Raw genomic sequence first — 21,850 nt, 5'->3', positions numbered from 1 at the left:
TTCATGTCTAATTATTTACTTACGTGGCAAGTAGCCGTGTAATAAGCGGGAAAATGTACATCCAGCTGGTTGTTGTCTCAGAATAAACCCCCTTCAAGCTGATGCAAGACCGCTTCGCGTCGGGGTCTTCATTACCCTGTCGGGGCTTTATTCTGAGATAACAACCAGCTGGATGTACATCATCCCTTATTTATACAGGCACGTCACATATGACCATCTCACCTTCTGACACTGTAAAGTGGCGTCTGAGACTTGAGGAGGGAGATGGCAGGAGAAAGACGGATGGTGCCACAAGCAGTCAGATCCCCCAGTCACCCTCGACCCCATTGGGTTGAGTGTCCTCATGCAGCCACAGCTGTGTCTGTAAATCACTGCCTTCATGTCTGCTCATTAGTCTGAGATAACAGACATGAATTAAATAACTGTCATGTGCTCTTTACTATTAATAATAAACCAATTGTAGCGGGGTGGCTCATTGCGGCACTGCTAGTGATCAGCTATTTGCGTGCCTGGAGAGCACAAACTTCGACATACCAATCTAAATATTGATTCCAGCATGTGCTTTCTAATTGCTTCAATAGAGATTATGACATCTGATAGAGATAGACCATTGGGGGTTTACGATAGAGGTAAACAGTGTTTGGCTAAATAATTACAGAAAATAATCTTCGGTTGAAATTAAGAATGACTTTTTCAGGCAAAATATATGATGTTGATTCCTTTGTTGATTTTCAAAGGTCAGCATTTGAGGATGTGTTTAGGTCTTTTCTCACTGTTTTCCTTTTCTCTCTCTCTCTTTTTTTTCTAATGTTGAAATCTTGAATCCTTCAGGGAGAGCCTGGTTTCCCAGGCGTCCCTGGACGAAAGGTAAAGGCCTGGTTTGGTGTGGCTGTATCTTTAACACATATTGAGCATATGAAATTCTTAAAGAAATGTTTCTGTCACTATGAAGGGTCAGGCAGGTGTTTCTGGTATCCCTGGAAAACGGGGCTACAAGGTACACCTGAATGCACGTTGTGGCTATGTCTTGCATAGGTGCTTGTTCTGACATTATTGAGGGTGAATTTTACTCACCCTTTTGCAGTTTCAAACCTGAATGACTGTGTTTTTTTCCATGGAACATAATGATTAATTGTGACATTTTGTAACATTTTATTTTTGCATGTTTTATTTTTTGGGTGAATTGCATTGATTTGACTTTAATTATACATGCATGTCTGAAAGACATGTGTGAAGTGGTGAGCTGAATGTCTGCACTCAATGGTGTTTGTACACCTGGAATTATTATTTGCGGTCAAACAAGACTTTGTGTTCCATTTATTTTCTATGCACATGCAAATACAAACAATCATTACATCTGCATGGTTTACCATGGTGCATGGTGTTGCAACAAATGAAAGAAGACAGTTTGTTTTAACATTTTTAAAAGTTGTGATAAATTAATAAATGAGTGTTTCTGCTAAACAGAAGCCCTACAAAAGTGGCCTCATATCCTGTAGCCCATATTTGTTGTGGTGTCTGAAATAATTGAATCTAATGTGACCACACCTTTATCCTCGCTCCCTGTGTTTAAGTGCCACATCTGTTGTGAATTAAATACGCTAACTGTAATGCTTCAAAAGCAAATGGGAACAAGATGCTCACACTAGAATGTTTTATACGCCTTCATTAAATAGAGCTGCGCCTTGAATCTTTGAATCAGTCAAGTCATGGTTAACTCCTAAATTTGTATTTATTGCCAGGGAGAAAAAGGCGAGTCTAATGCTGCAGGAACTGGTATTAAAGGAGAACCAGGTACCCCAGGACAAGCTGGACCCAAGGTAGATAGCCCGCATTCTCCACCAACTAGCTCCAAGTAACCTTATATCTGCTGCTAAATTGCTTTCTTTGTGTGGCATGACATGCCCAGTCTACCAAAATCTGCTTACGGTTTAGTAAGAAGTGAATTTCAGGTTCATTATTGTATGTCTTTTCACAGGGTGAGAAAGGTGATCAAGGCATAAAGGTGAGCAATTGACATTTTATTACCCAAAATGAGTGCTTGCTCATTGCAACTCTAGATGACCTAGTATCATTGTTATATTTTAAATGCGTCTTTGGAGAACAATAGCACAAATTAATGCATTTTGCCTTGCAGGGTGAAACTGGCCAGGAAGGCCCATCTGGACCAAGGGTGAGTAGAGGCTTACATGTGCACAGTGTAAGGTTTGTCACTGGCACAGAGAATAATGCAAACAGGTCACCTGGTTTGTTTATCGTGTGGTTGATATCAGAAGTAATGTTATATGTTAATTGATTGATTGTTCTCCCATCACTCAACAGGGACCACCAGGTCCGACCGGGGAGCCAGGAAAAACTTTAATCAACAACAATGAAAATGTATGTCTTTATTTTTTATGCATACAAATGTTGCTTTATTTATAATTTGGTCAATTTGCATATTCCTTTCTCTGCCTTGTTGTAAAAGTTTCAATAGATTCATTTGTAATGTATGAAGGCACTAATTTAATTTTGTTTTTCAGGATATTCGCAATGTGCATTCAGTGGTAAGCATCAATGGCCTTTTCTGTATTTGTTGTGTTGTTTGGAAACTGGATAACATTTTGTTTGAGTATCCGGACAAAAAAAAAAAAAAAAAAATCGCAGTTTGGATTTAAATAAGCAAATGCTTAAGAGTCTATGATTGGATAATTATAAAAAATTTATGCACCTCTTGATGGAAATAAATGTTGTGATGTTTTTTTTCAATCAAGAAGTGCATTAATTTTTGCTCAAGATCTTGTATTGAGAATGCAAGAGTCCAGCACTCTGTAAAGTCTCCTCCAGCACATCCCAAAGACTTTCAATGAATTCAAGGTCTGGACTCAGAGGAGCCAATTCATGTGTGAAAATAATTCTTCATGCTCCTCACAACCATTCCTTATAATTCGAGCCTGATAAATCTTGTCATTGTCATCCTGGAATATGGCCATGAAACGTCTTCCTACATGGTTGTTTTAAGAAATGAAAAGCTGCACACTCCATCAGTTAGGGTTAGAAGAACTGTTGCCAAACATATAAGATGCTATAAACATAATAATCACTGAAATAATGATCCAGTCATAGACTCTTAAGCATTTGCCTATTTAAATCCAAAGAGCGACTTTTTTTGTGGCCGGTCGGTGTATAAACAGATAAACGGAGAACAAGCATATATTTTTGTCATTTTAGGGCGCTCCTGGTCTACCTGGGCCTCCAGGGCTTCCTGGGACCCCCGGTTTGAAGGTAGCTGATCAACTTCTCTCATTCTTAACTCTTTTATCCTTGATTTATAACATTGGGAGAATTTCATACTAAATTCTGGTTAGATTTGAGGAAGTATTTTAAGAAGCGACATATCACTGTACTCCACCCTGTTCTTTTGCATTATACATCCCTTTTTTTTTTCTTCAGGGTGACGTTGGACTTCCAGGTCCCCCTGGTCTTGATGGGGAAAAGGTAAATAATAATTAACATTTACAATAAATGAAACCTATTTTAAGCCACTAATCTGTGAGTAGTCCTTTGGTGGATGTATTTACTCAGCTCTTGATCCTTTCTAATGCTGAGTGATTGCACCTGTTTACTTCTTAGGGTCCAAGAGGAAAGCCAGGAGAACAGGGACCCATCGGCCCTCCTGGACTAGAGGGACCACGGGGAGAAGGAGGAGTCATGGGCTTCCCTGGCCCAAAAGGAGACAAGGGAGACATGGGCCCCTCGGGATCACCTGTGAGTGACTGCACCGGCTTTCCCATCACAAGTAGTCTGTCTGGCTACACCTGAGCTGTTGAATAAACACAAGCGTCTTGTGCCCTTTAACCCCTGCATGAAACAATATTCTGATATTACGCAACGTATCATAATATTCAAATGATGTAAACATCATGTACACTCATTAAACAGATTGCCATTACCAAATTAAGCCAATATTTGTTTTTTGAGAAATTTCAATTAATAAATAAAAAAAATAGGCAACTCAGTAAAACGACAGCATCTTCGATATTTTCAGAAGACAATGTATTTGTATTTGTGTGTTTGGAATATTCTGAATTGCAAGAACATTGGAATATTCCAATAATTGTGGAACATGTAAACATCTTTTTCAAATTAAAGGCTTAACCAGAAAATAGACCTTAATCAGAAAACGATTTGCATGTAAATTTGGTTTTGTTTCTTTGAGCAAGTGGGATCATCCTGAAATAGTTTGTGGTGAGTGGGCAGCATTGCATCCTTAAAAGCCTACAATTTACTAACAATTAGTCCTATCTGTTGGATGTTATGAGTTCAAAGGTCTCTTGGTTGTGGACTTTGTTTTTAAGGATGTCCCCCCCAACTTGACTTTTCTGTTCATTTTAATTGCTATTTCACATTCTTTCCTCATTCTGTAGGGTTTAGATGGCCCTACTGGAGAAAAAGGGGTTTCAGGGCCCCCTGGCCATATTGGATTGCCAGGCCCAATGGTATGCAATGGTGCCCCTCAATCAAACGTCATTGTTGAAAAGACATCACATGACTTTGGGGTGCAGTGTATTTCATCATGCCAGTTTTAATTCTGTTGAATGAATGGTAAAGTTGAGTATTCCTTCTCCTTTTGCTTTTTCATAACGTCTTCAGGGTCAGAAAGGTGAACTTGGAGAGAAAGGAGATAAAGCAGAGCTGGTATGTTCCACTTTTTTTAGCAGTTGATTTGCACATTTTGGGGGTTTTAATGGGGTTTCAATAGATATTAGCTTAGCCTATGGGTTTTCAAAGTTAGGAAATATTTAGAATTAAATATCTTAATGGTGACTCTCCTATCTGTGTTGTTTTAGGTCTATGGGCCTGCTGGGCCTCCAGGACCTGCAGGGCCAGTTGGGCCAATGGTGAGGGCATTGTCTACTCCATAAAAGCTGTTATCATATTACATATTACAGATGGATATGTGGGCCTAAGGAGCATCAGTGCATTTCTTTTCCATTTGATGGTGCATTTATAAAGAGGAACTCGTTTTAAACAGCTCAAAATGTTTGAGTTTTAATGCTGACATCTCATATTTATTTTTTGTGCTTATCAGGGAACTCCAGGTTTGTCAGGACCAAAGGTAAGTATCCCAGCCCAAGTCACTTTATATTCCAGTTTAACTAACTTAAAGGAATAGTTCACCCAAAAATAAAAATTCTGCAATCATTTACTCACCCTTTTGAAGTTTCTTTCTTCTGAACACAAAAGAATATATTTTGAAGAATATGGGTAACCAAACAGTTGATGGGCCCCATTGACTTCCATAGTATGAAAAAAAAAAAAAATACTATGGAAGTCAATGGGGCCCAGTATTTGGTTACCCATATTCTTCCAAATGTCTTATTTTGTGAAAGAAAGTAATACAGATTTGTAGCAACTTGAGGGTGAGTAAATGATGCCTGGGTGAACTATCCCTTTAATTTGAATAGTTATGTGCCTTGCCATATGTTAAACAAGACATTCAATCTTTTATGTTCTTTCTGGGTCAGGGAGAGCCAGGAATAGGCTTGAGAGGAGAGAAGGGATCACCTGGACAGAAAGGAGATAAAGGAGACAGGGGCCATCTTGGACTCCCTGTAAGTACATTTCTGATTCTTATAATCTAGTGTTTAATGCTTTGCATGCATTGCAATAACAATGTAAGATAAAATAGCTGTCCGATTCATCAAATCAATCCTTGTGATGAATAAATGATGAGTACGTCATATCAGTGATACCAGTGAGTAATTAATTTGTTAATATTCATACAATCTTGTCAGCTGAACCAAGATATTTTTGTCTTTCCTGAGTGCAGCATTAGTGGAAAAGCATGTTTTGTGTAAGGTTTGTGCTTTAGACCCGTTAATGCAAATATCATTGTGCTGATATGTCATGTGTCTCTGTAACTAGACGTCATGGTTCATGGCTAAGTGTCACATTGCATGAATCAGTGGATCTCAACATTTGGCAATCATATATACAAGTGCCATCATGTAATCATCTTGTCACATTGTTTTATACACATTTTAATGGATTACCAACGAGTTCCTGATGGTTTCATATTACTGTAACTGACTCACTTTCAAAATACTCTATGTGGTTATTTATAAAATGTCTCCTCTCTGTTTGTTAAATAGCATGCTATAGGTTATGTTACTGTGAATTTCAGGGGTCTTTTCCTGACTTCTGGTGTATATCTGTGGTGTCAAAGTCATTGATAAACTTGTTATAGTCACATCATCAATGGCACAGTAACTCCTTTTAAACAAATAAGAGAAAAGTGTTGAAAATGTCTAGAAAATCTTTAGAATGCACTGCACACACACAAAAAAAAAAACTGTTTTAATGAGTTTTTTCTTTTCTTCTTTTTTGCTAATTTTATCTAAGCATAAATCTCACAATGTTGATTCTTAAGAAAAGCAAAAACATGTTACCAATGTGGTAAGAAAATTAGAAATTAGAGCCTTATGCAAGTACATTTTACGTAATGAAAATTGTTTACAGATTTTTACTGGAAAACAAGATCAAATTCTGCTTAAGAATATGAAAAAACAATGAACCAAAGCTTTTTGTGTTGTGGAAGGGCTAATATTACCCAGTGCGCTCCTCTGTTCCATAACATAGTGAGCTGCCTACCTATAGTAGGCATAATTTCAAGGCATCGTAGGTACACTCCTTCCACAAACACTTGGCTGCACCAATAACCTTAGATTTTTTTGTTAGCGTAGCAAAATGCTATCATCAAAATAACTTAAAAGGGTCATGAACTGGATTGTTTTATTATTTTATAATGTTGCCTGGGGTGCCCTTATAATGTTAGTATGATTTTTACATCAAAAATCGTCATAATTTAGAAATAAAAGGCATTTTTCCTAGCCTGATTTTAGCCTCTGATTCGAACGCTCTGTTTTAAGGGGCGTGTCTGCTTTTGAAAATTTGATTTCTCAGTTCATCACCCCTTTAATAAAACTAAAATAACTTAAATATAAATATCCTAAATATAAAAGAATAGCAGAGTCCATACAACAACTTTAACGGCACAGAGAAAAGATATCATTGAAATCTGTTCCAGAACAATATTTTCCAGCTGATGCCATTGACAGCCAATCAGAATCCATCCTGCATCTGCTATTGTTATAGATATCTTTATAGTTATCGTTCTCGGTGTGAACAAGCCTTTAGCTTCAAGTCAACTCTCCTATGCAGAGATTGGAGCGCTATTTGTGTTGCCGCCTATGTATAGTGTTCCAATTCGGTCACTTATGAGGTTGCGCTTCACTTTAACATGCCACCTTAGAAGGTAGTAGACGGCAGTGCAGCTTACTAGGTTTTGGAATCGAACAACTATTTACAAGTATTATTTTTAGTTTTAGCATCTCTTCTGGAATTTAAAACCCACCTGTTGTTATTTTATCACCTTTCATAGAGCTGAAAGGAATGATTGAAAACAGCATGCTGTATTAAGGGCCGGTTTAAGTCGCGTTCACTAGCAGTCACTCTATAAGAAGCTAAAGTCACATTGAAAGGAGTTACTGCCCGTCTCTTACATGTCATCTTCAACATGTCACCCCTCCATCAAAACTAGTGTTGTTTTTATGTGGCACACAAGTCACTGCTTCACTCACCCACCCTCTCCTCCCCCCACACTTCTCCCCTCCCTCCCTCTCCACCACCTCCATCTCTCCTCTCGCTCTGTAACTCTTTACACACTGTCCAGGGGGCTCATGGTTTAGACGGCAGGCCTGGTCCAGTGGTGAGTGGCGCAAGACCCGTTCCCATCATCCTCCCCTCTATTTCCATCCTTCCCTCTCTCTTTTCCCCCTCCGCAGTCTGCCTGCTTCACTCTTTCTGTCTGTCTGCCTCTGCTTGAGCCGTTGCTTGCTTGTCTTCTGCGTTTGTGTCTTTTCTGTGTTGTCTAATGGTCAAGGCCTTGTTTAGATCTCTATTGACGTTGCATCGGCATGAGTATGACTTTGATTTGACTTTGTCCCTAAGCCTGTTTGGCTGTTGCCTCTTGCTGTTTCCAGAGGTACCGCGCTCAGTTTATTTCTCAACCTGTCAACACGCGAGTGAGTGAAGGGGAGCATGACCAAACACTTATAAACATCTCGCTCGCTCTCTCACTCTGAAACGCACTTTCTCTTTCTTTGAAAAGTACGTACTTAGTGCTCTACCAGTGAATAATCCCTTTGCATTTCATGCCGTCGCAGCCCTCTTTACCTTTATATATATATATACTCGAACATGCCTGACCTCTGTTGACCTTTCGAAGGCTTAATTCCCTTCAAGCTTCAGAGCTTTATTTCATTCCAAGACAAGCTTTGACCTTGTAATGTCATACCAGGAGAGAGCATGATGGGATGCGGCTGCATGAACAATGATTACAGTATGGCATACGACTGTACAAATGGCTGAGAAGCAAGTCTCCCGAAAAAGCAAGATGTCTAACAGCCCTTCTCTTGAATCCTCTCCAAGTCATGAGAGGAAAGTGGAAGATGGATTCGCTGTTGTATTTACTTGTGTGCCTGTTTATTTCCCTTTAGATCAACAAACTTTGGAGTTTTTTCGAGTTTGGACCTCAGATGACTGTTTTCAAACATACATAAGGAGTTTAAAATTGCTTTTATTCAACTCTGAAAAGTTTGTTGATCTATTGGTGCTCAACACTGACTAGTTTCTCTCCCTTTCTGACCTCGTCACCAAACACCATCCCCTGTGTTGAAGCTCATGCATGTCACTTTCTTTGTTCAAAGGGTCTGATAGGACCAGCGGGAGTGTCTGGGCCTGCAGGACCAAAAGGAGAAATGGTTAGTGCTCCCATCCTCATGACAATTCACCAAATGAAATATTTTTGAATGTACATCACAATTAATTGCATTATTACTTAGGTGATGAATAACTCATGATCAGTTGAATTATTACATGCTTAACGCACACGCAAGATAGTAATGCAACAGTTTGCTCTGCTAATTCAACATCCCCTTGTCAAAAACATTCACTGATTGTATAAGGTATAAAGTCCAATGTAATACAGTTCAATATAATGTCTATGCATTTTTTATTACTGTACAGGGGGAAAAGGGCGATATGGGAGTAGCAGGACCAATTGGGCCTCAAGGCATCCCAGTAAGTGCTGTACCAGAGCACAATTTAACATTTTAAATATTGTAACTTTTCCAAACCACATATAAGTGCATTCAAATGAAAAATAGACCATCATTAATGTCTCTCCCCCTTTCATTCAGGGTTTAGTAGGACCACCGGGATTAAAAGGAAATCGGGTAAGATTATAAATGCTTTCTTGATCGTAGTTTGTTTGCAGAATATGTTATTGTGACTTTGAAGGACAATAACATGAGTCCACTTTCTTAAAATAAAGGGATGGACGATATTTCTAAACCAGCATGAATCTGCCAAACTTTGAAGCATTAGCTACTGTTCATTATTAAATAAAGGTGGCTATTTAATTTGTCATTATCAGTTATTATGCAGTATTTAGCCGGACTCGGACTCAGACGTCACGTATAATTGTGCGTTATAAAGTTAGAATTGCAAGTCTGAATCACAATTCTGACTTTATAACGCGCAATTTCGTCTGAGTCCGAGTCTGAGTTGTTTTCGCAATTTAGATCTCGTAATTCTGACTTTTATAAGCAGAATTGCGAGTTCATTTCTCACAATTCTGACTTTATAACTTGCAATTGTGTGTCACAAAAGTCAGAATTGTGAGATAAAAAGTCATAATTACCTTTTTTATTTTTTATTCTGTGGCAGAAACAAGCCTCCATAGAGCTCGGCTTTATCGACTGTATTTGTTATGGAGGTTTTTTCAAAGACACAAGCAGAAGCATGCTGGGTGTAAGAAATTAGACTGGCTACTGCTCACTGCTAGAAAATATGTGTATATTATATACAGTGGGGTCTAAAAGTTTGTGAAAATAAGAAATTAAAAATCTAAAATGAACAAACCTGGAAATAAACGTCTTAGGATTTTGACAAATTTAAAACACAAAAACGTTATGACAAATAATGAGGAAAAATTTACGTTTCCGCACTATTTTTCAGTCATGATCGATCAGATGTCCTTGCTCCCTTTGAATCACAAGATGCTCTGTGAATCTTTCTCAAATCATTCTGAATTGAGCATCAGATTTTATATGCACACACACACACACACACACACAAATATTTATTCAATTGTAAGTCAAATTGATATGTTAATCATTTAATTTCTATTTTATAAAATGTATTAAATATACAAAAATGCTCAACAGTCTTTTGGATGCCACTGTATATGTTAATTGTTCATGATAGAATTGTTTAAACATATAATCTTACTCCAGAACTGTTTATTTGTCAGTCCTTATTTGCAATTTATATATTTTAATAATTTATTTGCAGTATATTTAAAACATATTTGTGCATGATTAATGCAAAAACTGACCTATGATATAAACGGCTAAATTTGAATTTAAATTAAGAGTTATTATTCTATAAAGTAGTACATGTGAATTGACCATTGCTTTTCTGTGCTTTTCCTGTGCTTTCATCCTCCTAGACTGTATGCCTGTCTCCTATTAACACTAATTTCCTCAGTTAATGACTGAATGTCTCCCACCTTGAAAGTCAGGACATGTCAGTGCTCCTCCCAACATCCTCCACTGGTTTCACTGGTTTTGATAAATCTGTCAGCATGCTGCTGCTCAGCTCAGTGGGAAGGTGCTGTGGAGGACCCTTGGACACGGTGCTGTTTTTACTCTTGTCCTTTCCTTGTCTTCCTCTCTTTTTTCCACAGGTCTTCCTATCCCCTTTTCCTCCCCCCGCACCCTAGCCTGTGTCCGTGGCTCTTTTTGCCGAGTCGGGCCGGGTCGTCCTCTCTGTCCCCCTCTCACTCCCTGGCCTCCTCCTGCTCCTCCTGCATCCTAATGTCGTAGCCTGGGTTAATACTCCTCCTCTTCCTCACCTCCTATACTTTTGTTCATATCCTTGACTTACCTCCCTACCAACCTGCATTGATTTTCTCCCAATTATGCTAATGCACAGAGTTCTTATTGTTCCACGAAAGCCACATCTGGATCTATTTTGAAAAGGCACATAACCAAGCAATGTGGGAAATGGCATTATGTCGGTGTAGAGCTCATTCTGGCATTCTGATGAGAGTATTTAGGACTCCTGATGTGAGCCAAAAGTTCAGAAACAGTCTTAAGGAATCAGTATTTGTCAAACGGGATTAGAAAATGAGCTCCATGTTGATTCATAATGTAATTTTCCTGCCTCCATTAAGTGTTAGAATAACTATCATGATGAGGGCTGTTCGGAATGTTAGAACTCTGTATTAAAGCATAGAAAGGTCCCATTTATATAGCTTAAATGTAATGGATTCCTCCAAAGAACCCTTAAACTTTGCGTGCAGCCTTGAAGATAAATCATGAAACACTCTAGAAAGCAAAGCTGGTCTTAATTACTATAGAATAGGGATGTTGATTAAACAGTTTTAGTGCCTCGTCAGCTTTTGTACATTAGCCTTTGTAATTTAATTGCATTGTTCTATATGGAATCAATCACAGATTGTCTACTTATTAGAGCCAACATTTGCTGCCAAGAATAAGGAATAAAAATATATTCCCTTCAAATGTTTAGATGTAGGGATCAAAAATGATGTTCAGTCATCATCATAACCCATTACCTTTATTCAGCAAGGACACATTAAATTGATCAAACGTACCAGTAAAGAAACATTTCTAATGTTACAAAAGAGTTCATTATATTTCAATATTAAGCAACACAACTGCTTTCAACAGAACAGTTGATAATAAATGTTTCTTGAGAAGCAAGTCATCATATTAGAATGATTTCTGAAGGATCATGTGACACTGAAGTCTGGCGTAATGATGCTGAAAATTCAGCTTTGCATCACAGCATTGAATTGCATTTCAAAATTCAGTATATTAATAAAATAGAAAACTGTTATTTTAAATTCTAATAATATTTCACAGTATTACTGTTTTTACTGTGTTTTGATCAAATAAATGCACCTTGGTGAGTGTAAGAGACTTCTTTTAAAAACATTAAAACATCTTACTGACCCCAAACTTTTGAATGGGAGTGTATATGTAATTGAGGCTTAAAAATTTGGCTCCAAAGAGCATGACCTTTTCATAAGTCAGTCGACTTATTTAACCTTATTTATTAATTTTTAGATATTTAGTAAATGTGCATTCAGTATTTTTTACACAAAGTTAGTAATACTTCAAAAACATATTTTTAAATCCCACACTAACCACACTGGCTGACCTCCTTAACCCCTCCACTTACCCTCCTTAAATTATCCCAATACTCATTGTAGCTCAGTTCAAAAGCACATCTACTTTTAGAGTGTCTTGTAGTTATTCTTAGTGATGGTGCTTTTCTTACAAGTACTGCTAGTAGACTAGGAGGTCTGACTTTTTTCCGAATGCACTGTTGTTTGCAGGGGGAGAGGGGCAAGAAAGGCAACAGGGGGGCCAAAGGGGATAAGGGAGACCAAGGAGCCCCAGGATTAGATGCCCCGTGTCCGTTGGTATGTCTTTCGTTCAACGTGCAGCACTAAGGCAAAAGGAGACTTCACGAAAGCCACGTCTCCTTATGTCTTTGTGTAATAAACACTAACAACTGCCCAGAAGAGTTCTGGTCCAAGTCTTAGAATTACAATGTATATACATATAAAGAGACTTTGTGCTCATATATTTCTCATACATTACATAAGAACTATTGTAGATAGGGATTTGAATTAAAAATGACTAGGCACCAGAACTCTTAATGGGATTTTTGCTTTTCAGGATTAGGGCTGACAGGAATTTGGTTCTGATGAACACAGTGGGATGGAGCCACTATTCAGTAAATCATAGTTGAGCTATGTGGAGTTTACATCCCTGTGGACGTGGTGAACAAATTCCTGTCAGTCACAGGTCCAGTGTGCTCTGGACCAATCAGACGCTGGAGCACAGCGGCCATTGTGGGGGTGTGGCTGGACGACGGGATGTTTATTTGATTGATTTCATAAACAGGGTTTCCGAGGCTTTAAAGGGGAGAAAGGTGAACCGGGGCTGCCAGGCCTGGACGGGCTAGATGCCCCGTGCGCTGTGGTATGCTGCTGTCTATCCCTTTCCTTATTCCGCATGCTTCCTGCTGTCCTGAAGCGAATGCTGCAGCATAGCCCGTTCGGAATGAAGAACAAATGAAGAATAGAACAGAAAAAAAGCTTGCATGGTATCTCAGCATTAATATCTTTAACTCTGTTAAATCTACAAACTTTCAAGGGGTCATGAATTCAGAAATAATTTTTTTCTTGATCTTATGACAAGTCATTGTACTATAAAAATATCCTGTAAACTTCCTCGTTAGTTCAAAAACAGCTTTTATTGAAACCAAACTCCCAAAACGACACTACACTATACACTACTCAGTTTGAGGTACATTATGAGATGTTGCAACTGTAATTTATCACAATCAGCTTTAACAAGTGCATGTCCATCAACAAACCGATTATTTTACTTGTACTTATTTATATACCGAGTATTTTTCCAATTTATTGAAGTGAACGTGTAAACTGTATCAATAACAGTGCATACATTAGCCGAGCTCTAGCGTGAATGACTGATGTTACATAAACGTTAGTAAAACAAATCTTGCTCCATGCTTAATCTTTCCTCAGAGTAGTGAGAACGACAGACAATCTGCATTAATAGACACAGTTTTAGGTAATCGTGGCCCACAACTGATTAGCAGAAGTATTTCAGTAAGACAGTGATAACGTGAGTTAGCCAGTTAGCAGGAGACCAACACAATATAAAACTCAGAACTAAGTATTTTGAACACCATCTTTCAAGAGCAAGCGGTTTGTGAATCCTGCATTGAACTCTGAGATTTGAGAAGCAGTTGTCAGTGAAATAAAGGGAACACAGCAAAAGTTTAGGATTATACTGCTGTGATATCGTGGTAAAGATTAATTTTAACCACTGGTTCTTCACATGCTCGTCCTTGGGCAGTGAAAAAAACTGGCTTTACCTTCACATTGTGTAGAGCACAGCGTCTTCTCGACATGATGCTATCCAGCATCCACAGGAATCAGCTGTTGGTTTGAGGTTGAAGTTTTCCCTGGTCTGCGCACGCAATAAGTGGGCGGGCAATATGCTAATGTTTCGTCTTGACGTCACAACGTCGAACAACAATTCATTTCATTGACTCAGAGTCAACTCTTACTTTTGAAAGACAATAACTTTATATACAGTGCACGATGTTTTCATTCACTTAGAGCTATGTTACACAATACATGAAAGGTCATTTTCAAAAATCCATAAAAGGGGCACTTTAATATGCAAAACGGTTCCTCAGCAGTGGGCATCTACTTCAAAGTTTCGAAAACGGCATGCCCCTCAAAACTGAGTGTTTCAAAGAGAAGGTAAAAACCGGATGGAAAATAGCTTATTACTTCTAAATTAGGATGTTTTTTTATGTGAAAATATTGCTAACATTATAAGTGAACCTCAAAGAACATTATAAAATTTAATGAAGAAATGCAGTTCATGACCCCTTTAATTATTAACCATTTTTTAAAATTTGTTTCAGAAAAAAACTACATTTATTATAAAAAAATATATATATATATTTATATAAATCTAACCGTTTGTTTTCACCAATACGTTTTTTTGTGTGTGTGAATTTAACACTTGCTTAGTTTGATTTCTGTAAAATGTACATATTGAGACTACTTGTAAAATAAAATGTTTGCTACTTAATCAGTTTTTTTTTTTTTTTTACATGAATGCATGCATTCAGTTTTATTTTGTATTTATCTGTGAATCCAATTTTCATACACTAACCTGCATATTAACGAAATAACACTTTTCACCACGTCTGTTTTTGTCCGGTAAAATGGAGCACCCTGGATCACCACAAATATCTGCATGAAAGAAAGTGTTCAATAGAAATGCCTTGTTGCAAAAAGCAGGTATCTTGACTGCTCATTATTTTCTTGCTAATTTACCCGATTGAATTAAGAATGTAAACCCTTTGGTTTGAAACATCCAGGTACATCATCTTTGCATATATAAAAAGAGATATATTATTATTATTATTATTATAGTATTATATATTTATTCTTATGGTTATAGTTTTGAGTGCTGCTTTGTAAGTGTTTATGTTTGTGTGAATGGATACTTGATTGGTTGGTTGGTTGGTTGATTGATTGATTGATTGGTTGATTGGTTGATTGATTGATTGATTGATTGATTGATTGGTTGATTGATTAGGGGAAATGTATGTTTCAAAAGTGCTACTGAAATGGTTATGTATAGTGTATGTACACGGATACTGTTATGTTTCCTATCTCAAGAAAATTAAATGATTTTTTACTATTCTTCACTTCTCCTCTTTGTTTTAGGGTGATGATGGTCTGCCAGTACCAGGGTGTTGGAATAAAGTGAGTTCTCTTGACTGATCATATTAACATTTTGCTTTTAAAATAATTGCATCCATGCCATCCTTACTATGATATAACTCGTGCAATGAATTCATGATATGGAGGTATAGATTTAAAGTTACTATATTAACTGTCATCTACAATCCGTTTGTAATCATAATGTAATACAAATTAGTTTATCATTTTCAATCTGCTGCAATATAGTACTTTACGACCAGTTGTTTCGAATCTGATTTGAGCTTTATTAGCGATTACACTCTTTTCTTTCTATACAACATCTGATAGGAAACAATCTATGCCTCCATTTGCTTGAAAGATGTGTGCTTTGAAAATAACATGTGGTCTTTTGCCTCTTGTCTTGCAGTGATGTTAATTCCTGAATGCCATGTGTGATTGTAAATAGAATATTTATTTTTGTACTTTTTTTTGGCCATTGATCTGTTATAAGGATGGAAAATACAACAAACCATTAAAATATTGGCAGGACTTTTGTACAGATGTTTATTTTTATTACTGGTAATGTTTTTTTTATGTAATGGACTTTATACTGTACCTATGCATTATGTCAAAATGTTTTGATCAAGGAAGAAATATACTGTGGCAGCATATGCATGATATTTGTGCATTATGTTAACTGATACGTGCCTATTAACTTATTGTATCATGGTGTTTTAATGTGTTGTGTCGGACCACGCTGCACTGATTAGTGGGGCTGGAGTTACAAATTGGCCTTGTGTGTAAGAGGAAACCCTTTGCTCTGAGAATAACACGGACATGTTCACACCAAACCTAATGATCTTACACTGTAACTGCATATGTTTACTGACAATTAAAATGACTTATTTCAAAGTCCATTCTACATGCAGTATAATTATCAAGTCAGTAGTTTCAGTGCATAAATTATAAACATTTGCACTGCATGACTTATTTAGTGAGCATTTCAAACTGTTTTGACTCCATATTCACCTGCCAAATATATTATTGCAAAAACTGAATTAGTCAACTGCTTCATGTAAGGAAAAAAATGTAATCTTCATGCAGTGCTTTGCCTCCATGGGCTTTATGTAAATATGCCAAAATCTTGCCCTTTCAGCAGTTATTTTCTGTTTCTATTTCTATTCTTATCTCTGACAATTTAATAATAGAGAAATTCAATTTTTTTTAAATTTATCTCATGTATTGCTGCTCACTGTCAAGCACATCTTTGTGTTTGCTAATAAGCATCTACACTACTGTTCAAAACCTTGGGGTCAGTAAAATATATATACTGTATATATTTAAAAGAAAATGCTTCTGTTCAGCATGGATAAATACATTTAAGCAAATGTGACACTAAAAACTTCTACATTCATTGTTGCAAAAACAGTCTATTTCAAATATTTGAACTTTCTATTCATCAAAGAATTCTGCAGCAAATCAGAATGATTTCTGAAGGATCATGTGACACTGAAGACTGGAGTAATGATGCTGAAAAGTCAGCTTTGCCATCACAGGAATACATTCATTTTTAAAAAATATATTACAACAGAAAAGAGATGTTTTAAATTCAAAATATGACTATTTTTACAGATTTTTTTATTTAAAAAAATCAGCGTCTTTGAGCAAAAGAGAGTTTGAGTAAAAAAATCTTACCGACCCTAAAATTTAAAACAGTAGTGTATGTCCCGTTTTACCTCAACTATCGAGTACAAATGAAGAATAAAAGTTAGTATTATAAACTTGCAATTTACATTATAATATGTTGATTCCCAAGACACATCAGGGTCATAGAAAAAGGCCCTTAGCTAAAATGGTTTTGTTTTGTGTTCATTCAGTGTTGAAGTCATTGAATTGTGTAGGATTGCTGCTGCTTACATTGACAAGCTGTTCGGGTTCCATTTTGCCTGTTAATATGGAGTTAAGCATGGTTTGTAATCATCAGTGTCTATAAACTCTTTATTCGTCTGTAATACCTCATACTAACATGTGCCTTAATGCTTTTACTCTGCCAAAGTAGTTTTGAGACATATCAACCGTAATGTAAAAGAAGCTATGCTGTCAACATGAGGAATATAAGACAATAAATGGCTGTAAAAAAGTTCAGCCAAAACGTTTCCTAACATGTCTTTTTTTTAACTGTTTGTTTGCATAGTGATGACATGTTGAAAAATTAACACGCTCTGGATGTTCACATGCTGCAGGTTTGCTTGTTACCGTGATTTGCATCTGACTGAAGTGTGAAAACTGCATCAGGTTATTCAGTTATTCTCAGTGTTGGGGAAAGTTACTTTTAAAAGTAATGCATTACAATATTGTGTTTCTCCCTTTAAACGTAACTAATTGTGTTATAGTTACTTTTTATGGAAAGTAATGTGTTGCGTTACTTTTTATCATCTGGGATGGGATTGCTTGTTTGTTTTTAATAAAAATAAAATAAAAAAAAATCTGTTTTGGGCAAATGTGAAGGCCTTTCACACCAAAAGTGAAATGAATAAGCCTCAGGCTGAAGGAAATGCACATTCACTCCTGTACAGTAGAGGGCGCAGCTCAAACAAACTTTTCAGCTGTGCTGCCATTCTAGCTTGCAGAAGAATAGGATGCAGGAGAAGAAACTCCGAAGCTGCGTCCAAAATCGCATACTGTCTGAGTATGTACTACATTTGAATTTGAACTTATTTCACGACCGTTAAAAAAGTATGTTCTAAATAGTGTGAATGTAATCTGGACATACTACATTCGCCATGTTGTCATTATCATGTGACCTGCCAGCACCAGTTACATCGCTTCACTGCCATTCATAAATCCTCTCCCGTGGCCTCATGGGATAGTAAAGTGTCCATCGAATGCACACTTCAGAATATCGCTGGAAGTAGGTCATCCAGGGACTTTTCGCCTACTGTTTTTCGCATACTATATAGGGAAGTATTCGATTTTGGACGCAGCGCAAGGCTGTATCTGAAATCACATACTCTCTTAAACAGGTACTTATTTTGAATAAGTAATTACTTCACGACCGCTAAAAATTTACATTCTATATATGAGTGTGTGTAGTGTGAATGTAATATGGACATACTAAATTTTCCATATTGTCATTATCATGTGACCTACCAGCGTCAGTTACGTCGCTTCACTGCCACTCATAAATCCTCTCCCGTGTGCTCATGGGATAGTAAAGTGTCCATCGTATGCGCACTTCAGAATCTCGCTGGAAGTAGTAGGTCATCCGGAGACTTTTTGCCTACTCATTTATGAGTACTGTGAATTCGGACATACTACTTTTGTCACCTACTATATAGTATAGGGAAATATGTGATTTTGGATGCAGCCCAATACTCACTTCAGCAATAAATGAAAAAAACGAAACATTTATTTAAAGTAATTTTTGTTTATTCGTGCAGTTGAATTGGATCATCGATGATCAGCAGCAAAGACAAGGATTAATAAAGTGAGATTAAATACATAAAGTATTTTGTCTAATTTAACATGTAGTTATTGCAGGTTTGCTTAATATTCTGTGTTTGCATTTCACTGTTTTTATTCATTTTGAGGAGTACTGAATCTGTTTTTGTGAGATGAGTAAATGCTTACATTTAGTTAACTACAGTAACCATCATGCACTTACTCCTGATTTCTGTCAACATGGGGACAGGAGAGTCAATAAATGGGAAAACAAAGTAACTTGCTTATTTGAAAAAGTAACTCCGATATCTTGTAGTAAATGTATAAGTAATACGTTACTTTACTCTTTATTTGGAAAAAGTAATCTGATAACATAACTTGCTTTTCTTGTAATGCATTACCCCCAACACTGGTTATTCTACATGCATGTTGTCTGAAGCGTTCTCAGTCTCCAAGTCAGGAGTAAAGTGTGTCAGTGCATTACAAATGTGCGTTTCTTTTATTAAAAGGGTCAGAATCCGTTCCAGCTAGCCAAGAAGTAATCCAGCGGTGAGATTCACGTGGTTCTGGTTTGATTTCCTTCATAAGCAACACAAAAACTTGAAGAGGTTTTGGACGATCTTTGAGTTTGGGCTGCTCTTTGGTGGCTGTTTGAAGGATTTTGTTTCCTGTATAACCGTCCTGTAGTTCTGGAAGGCCCCAGAGGGCGGCAGATATGAACAGACTAAAACTGACTGAACTACAGAAAAGACGATAATTCAGAAGTAGCCTGTCATTTCTCCAAGTTTTACACACTTTTCTTTCTCTTTTATATTATTCACTATGTGAAAGAAACATTTTAGCACATTTTGTTCCTTTTTAATGACAATGTTATGTACAATTATTAATGTTTGTGAGCAGAGGATTCAGCGCAGCTCATTGAACATGCAGATGTGGTGTTATTGTGTTTCCAGACAAACCAAAGAAAGAAAAATCTTTGATGATTCCTTATTCAAACTATCACTGCCTTCTGTTGAGAGTTGTCGGTAGAATATAACCTCACACTTCACTCATAGTACATATTTACACTATACGTTTTATTTAACATGTATGTACATAACGGTTGTGCTTGTACAGCATAGTGATCAACCTTTAAAAATGAGAATAAAATCACTTGTACAGCTAAAACCAAAAAGTGAACATGAAGGACTATCACTGTAACTGAAATGCTGTGTACCAACTTTCACCATAAACCTCCTAAAATATATATATTTTTTAAACTAGTTGCAACAAGGGCATTTGATGGTGTTGCAACATGCATGTACATTTCACTGCTGTAAACATAAATGTCAATGCTGACTTGATCTGTATATTTTGCAAACTCTTTGAAATGAAAATAACTGAGCGCAGTTTGTTTGGATACTTGTACAGAACGGCTGTAATTTTAAGAATGTATGAGGCAGCTAATGCAAGAAATAATTAACCAGCAGTGACGCATTGGCCGTTTAATTTATTGTTTGGTTCACAACATGTGTGACCTTCAGATAAACTATTTGTTTATATGAAGTTTTATGGCTGCGAATAATTAGAGTAAACATCTTGAACTATTAATGCAAGTTATTGTTATCAAATTCACAGAATATGGAGTACTGCTAGGGATGACAATATCACTGCAACCATGGTGGGGTTTGTAAGGGAAAATATACTAATGTCCTAACAATAATTATGACCTAGATAAAATAAAATAAAAAAGATTAAAAAAAAGGAAAATTAGATGTGGTAGCAAATGTACCAGCAGCTATTTTTAAAGTAAATGCAAGCATTCCTTACGTTATATTTTGACACCTGTTTCAGTCAAAAATTGGTTGTATATAAACCCATTGTATAGTTTCATTAAATCTTCTATTCTGTCAAGTTTTAATCGTTTAAGAAAATGTTATACAGATAACATATAACTCATTTAAGGCTAAAAAACACCTATTTTCTTATCAGTATGTAGGCCATTGTTTTCATGGTCACTATTAGAGGATAAGTCAGTTAGGCCTAAGTGAGAAATAACAATTAATTTTAAATTATGTATGTATTTGTAATATTGTTATTGGATTATAAATGACAGGGGTCTACTTGTATTTGATTTTGAAGACATTGTGTGATATATATGTGTAAAAAATGAACATTTCATAATGATACACTCAAAAATAAAGGTTCTTCAATGGGTTTATTGGACACATTTTCACTGTATAAGGTTCTTGAGTCGACTATGTCAGTGTTTCTCAACTTGTGTGGATCGCGGAGTGTGTAGTCAAAGAAACAACGACAAAGAAAAAGCTAATTCTAAATCTTTTTCTGATGCGAGACTTTTATTTTGAAAGACGTGGGTGAACGCAAATGAGATGTTGTCAGGCTATGTCAGTGTCATTATTCTAACATTATTTTCGTAGCTTGTTACGAAATAAAAAGTCTCTCGCCTCATAAAAACGAACTTTTCTGTTATGTTAGACTTTGTGCTTTGCTCGCGACGCACAAATGTTAACAAAAAGTTTTTTAAGTAGCCTATCGGGCTGTAAATCATGCTGGTTTATGGCATAAGCCAGTAAAGCCCTTCTAATTGTAACCTTTATTTTTAAGTGTTCACAGCAGTATGTTTAAAAACATGTATTTCTATGTGTTTTTCCCTTAGTTATAATATGATATTGGTTGCAAATAGGCCTACTAATCATTCTGTTCTGACGTAAGATAATCTATAATGCTCAAAAGAGGAATGAATCAGATCTTCTGCAATCTGTATTAAAATAGCATTAGGGGCATGCCATGTTATGAAGTGGTTTTCATGTTATTGTGCACAAGGCTTCATTTCTTTTTCTCAGTATAATTTTGCACATTGAAGTGTGTGTGACTTTTTTCCATGTCTTGAACAAGAATATAATGTTTGTACTGTAAATCATGTATTTTTTATTTCCCTGTTGACAAATGTTTTGATCTCATGTTGTCCGACTTTGTACAGTGTACTCTTCAAATAATGTGTCACTCCGATAT

General features: G+C 36.6%; 1 protein-coding gene across 10 annotated transcripts in view; it reads left to right on the top strand.

Moving 5' to 3' along the window:
- The window catches only part of col13a1 (collagen, type XIII, alpha 1), a 101,716-nt gene extending 81,166 nt beyond the window's left edge, over positions 1 to 20,550 (top strand). For 4 of the 10 annotated variants that reach the window (XM_084093525.1, XM_084093523.1, XM_084093522.1 and 1 more), the window contains 20 exons: positions 832 to 867; positions 953 to 997; positions 1,743 to 1,820; positions 1,979 to 2,005; positions 2,138 to 2,173; positions 2,323 to 2,379; positions 2,523 to 2,546; positions 3,211 to 3,264; positions 3,433 to 3,477; positions 3,613 to 3,747; positions 4,633 to 4,677; positions 4,830 to 4,880; positions 5,072 to 5,098; positions 5,508 to 5,594; positions 8,751 to 8,804; positions 9,070 to 9,123; positions 9,243 to 9,278; positions 12,470 to 12,556; positions 15,419 to 15,457; positions 19,345 to 20,550. In XM_084093525.1, coding sequence (XP_083949651.1) covers positions 832 to 867; positions 953 to 997; positions 1,743 to 1,820; positions 1,979 to 2,005; positions 2,138 to 2,173; positions 2,323 to 2,379; positions 2,523 to 2,546; positions 3,211 to 3,264; positions 3,433 to 3,477; positions 3,613 to 3,747; positions 4,633 to 4,677; positions 4,830 to 4,880; positions 5,072 to 5,098; positions 5,508 to 5,594; positions 8,751 to 8,804; positions 9,070 to 9,123; positions 9,243 to 9,278; positions 12,470 to 12,556; positions 15,419 to 15,457; positions 19,345 to 19,377 — 1,050 coding nt within the window. In that variant the 3' untranslated portion in view covers positions 19,378 to 20,550. Of the gene's footprint in view, positions 1 to 831; positions 868 to 952; positions 998 to 1,742; positions 1,821 to 1,978; positions 2,006 to 2,137; positions 2,174 to 2,322; positions 2,380 to 2,522; positions 2,547 to 3,210; positions 3,265 to 3,432; positions 3,478 to 3,612; positions 3,748 to 4,406; positions 4,479 to 4,632; positions 4,678 to 4,829; positions 4,881 to 5,071; positions 5,099 to 5,507; positions 5,595 to 7,714; positions 7,751 to 8,750; positions 8,805 to 9,069; positions 9,124 to 9,242; positions 9,279 to 12,469; positions 12,557 to 15,418; positions 15,458 to 15,821; positions 17,554 to 19,344 lie in introns of those variants that run through there. The other 6 variants (XM_084093527.1, XM_084093526.1, XM_084093518.1 and 3 more) reach the window with 5 other exon arrangements.
- Positions 20,551 to 21,850: the final 1,300 nt, after the last annotated feature.

The sequence above is a fragment of the Abramis brama genome (assembly GCF_963993115.1).
Source record: "Abramis brama genome assembly, chromosome: 19".
Taxonomy (NCBI): Eukaryota; Metazoa; Chordata; class Actinopteri; order Cypriniformes; family Leuciscidae; genus Abramis; species Abramis brama.
The sequence above is the reverse complement of the archived record's forward strand: the minus strand, read 5'-3'. Positions and strand labels throughout refer to the sequence as shown.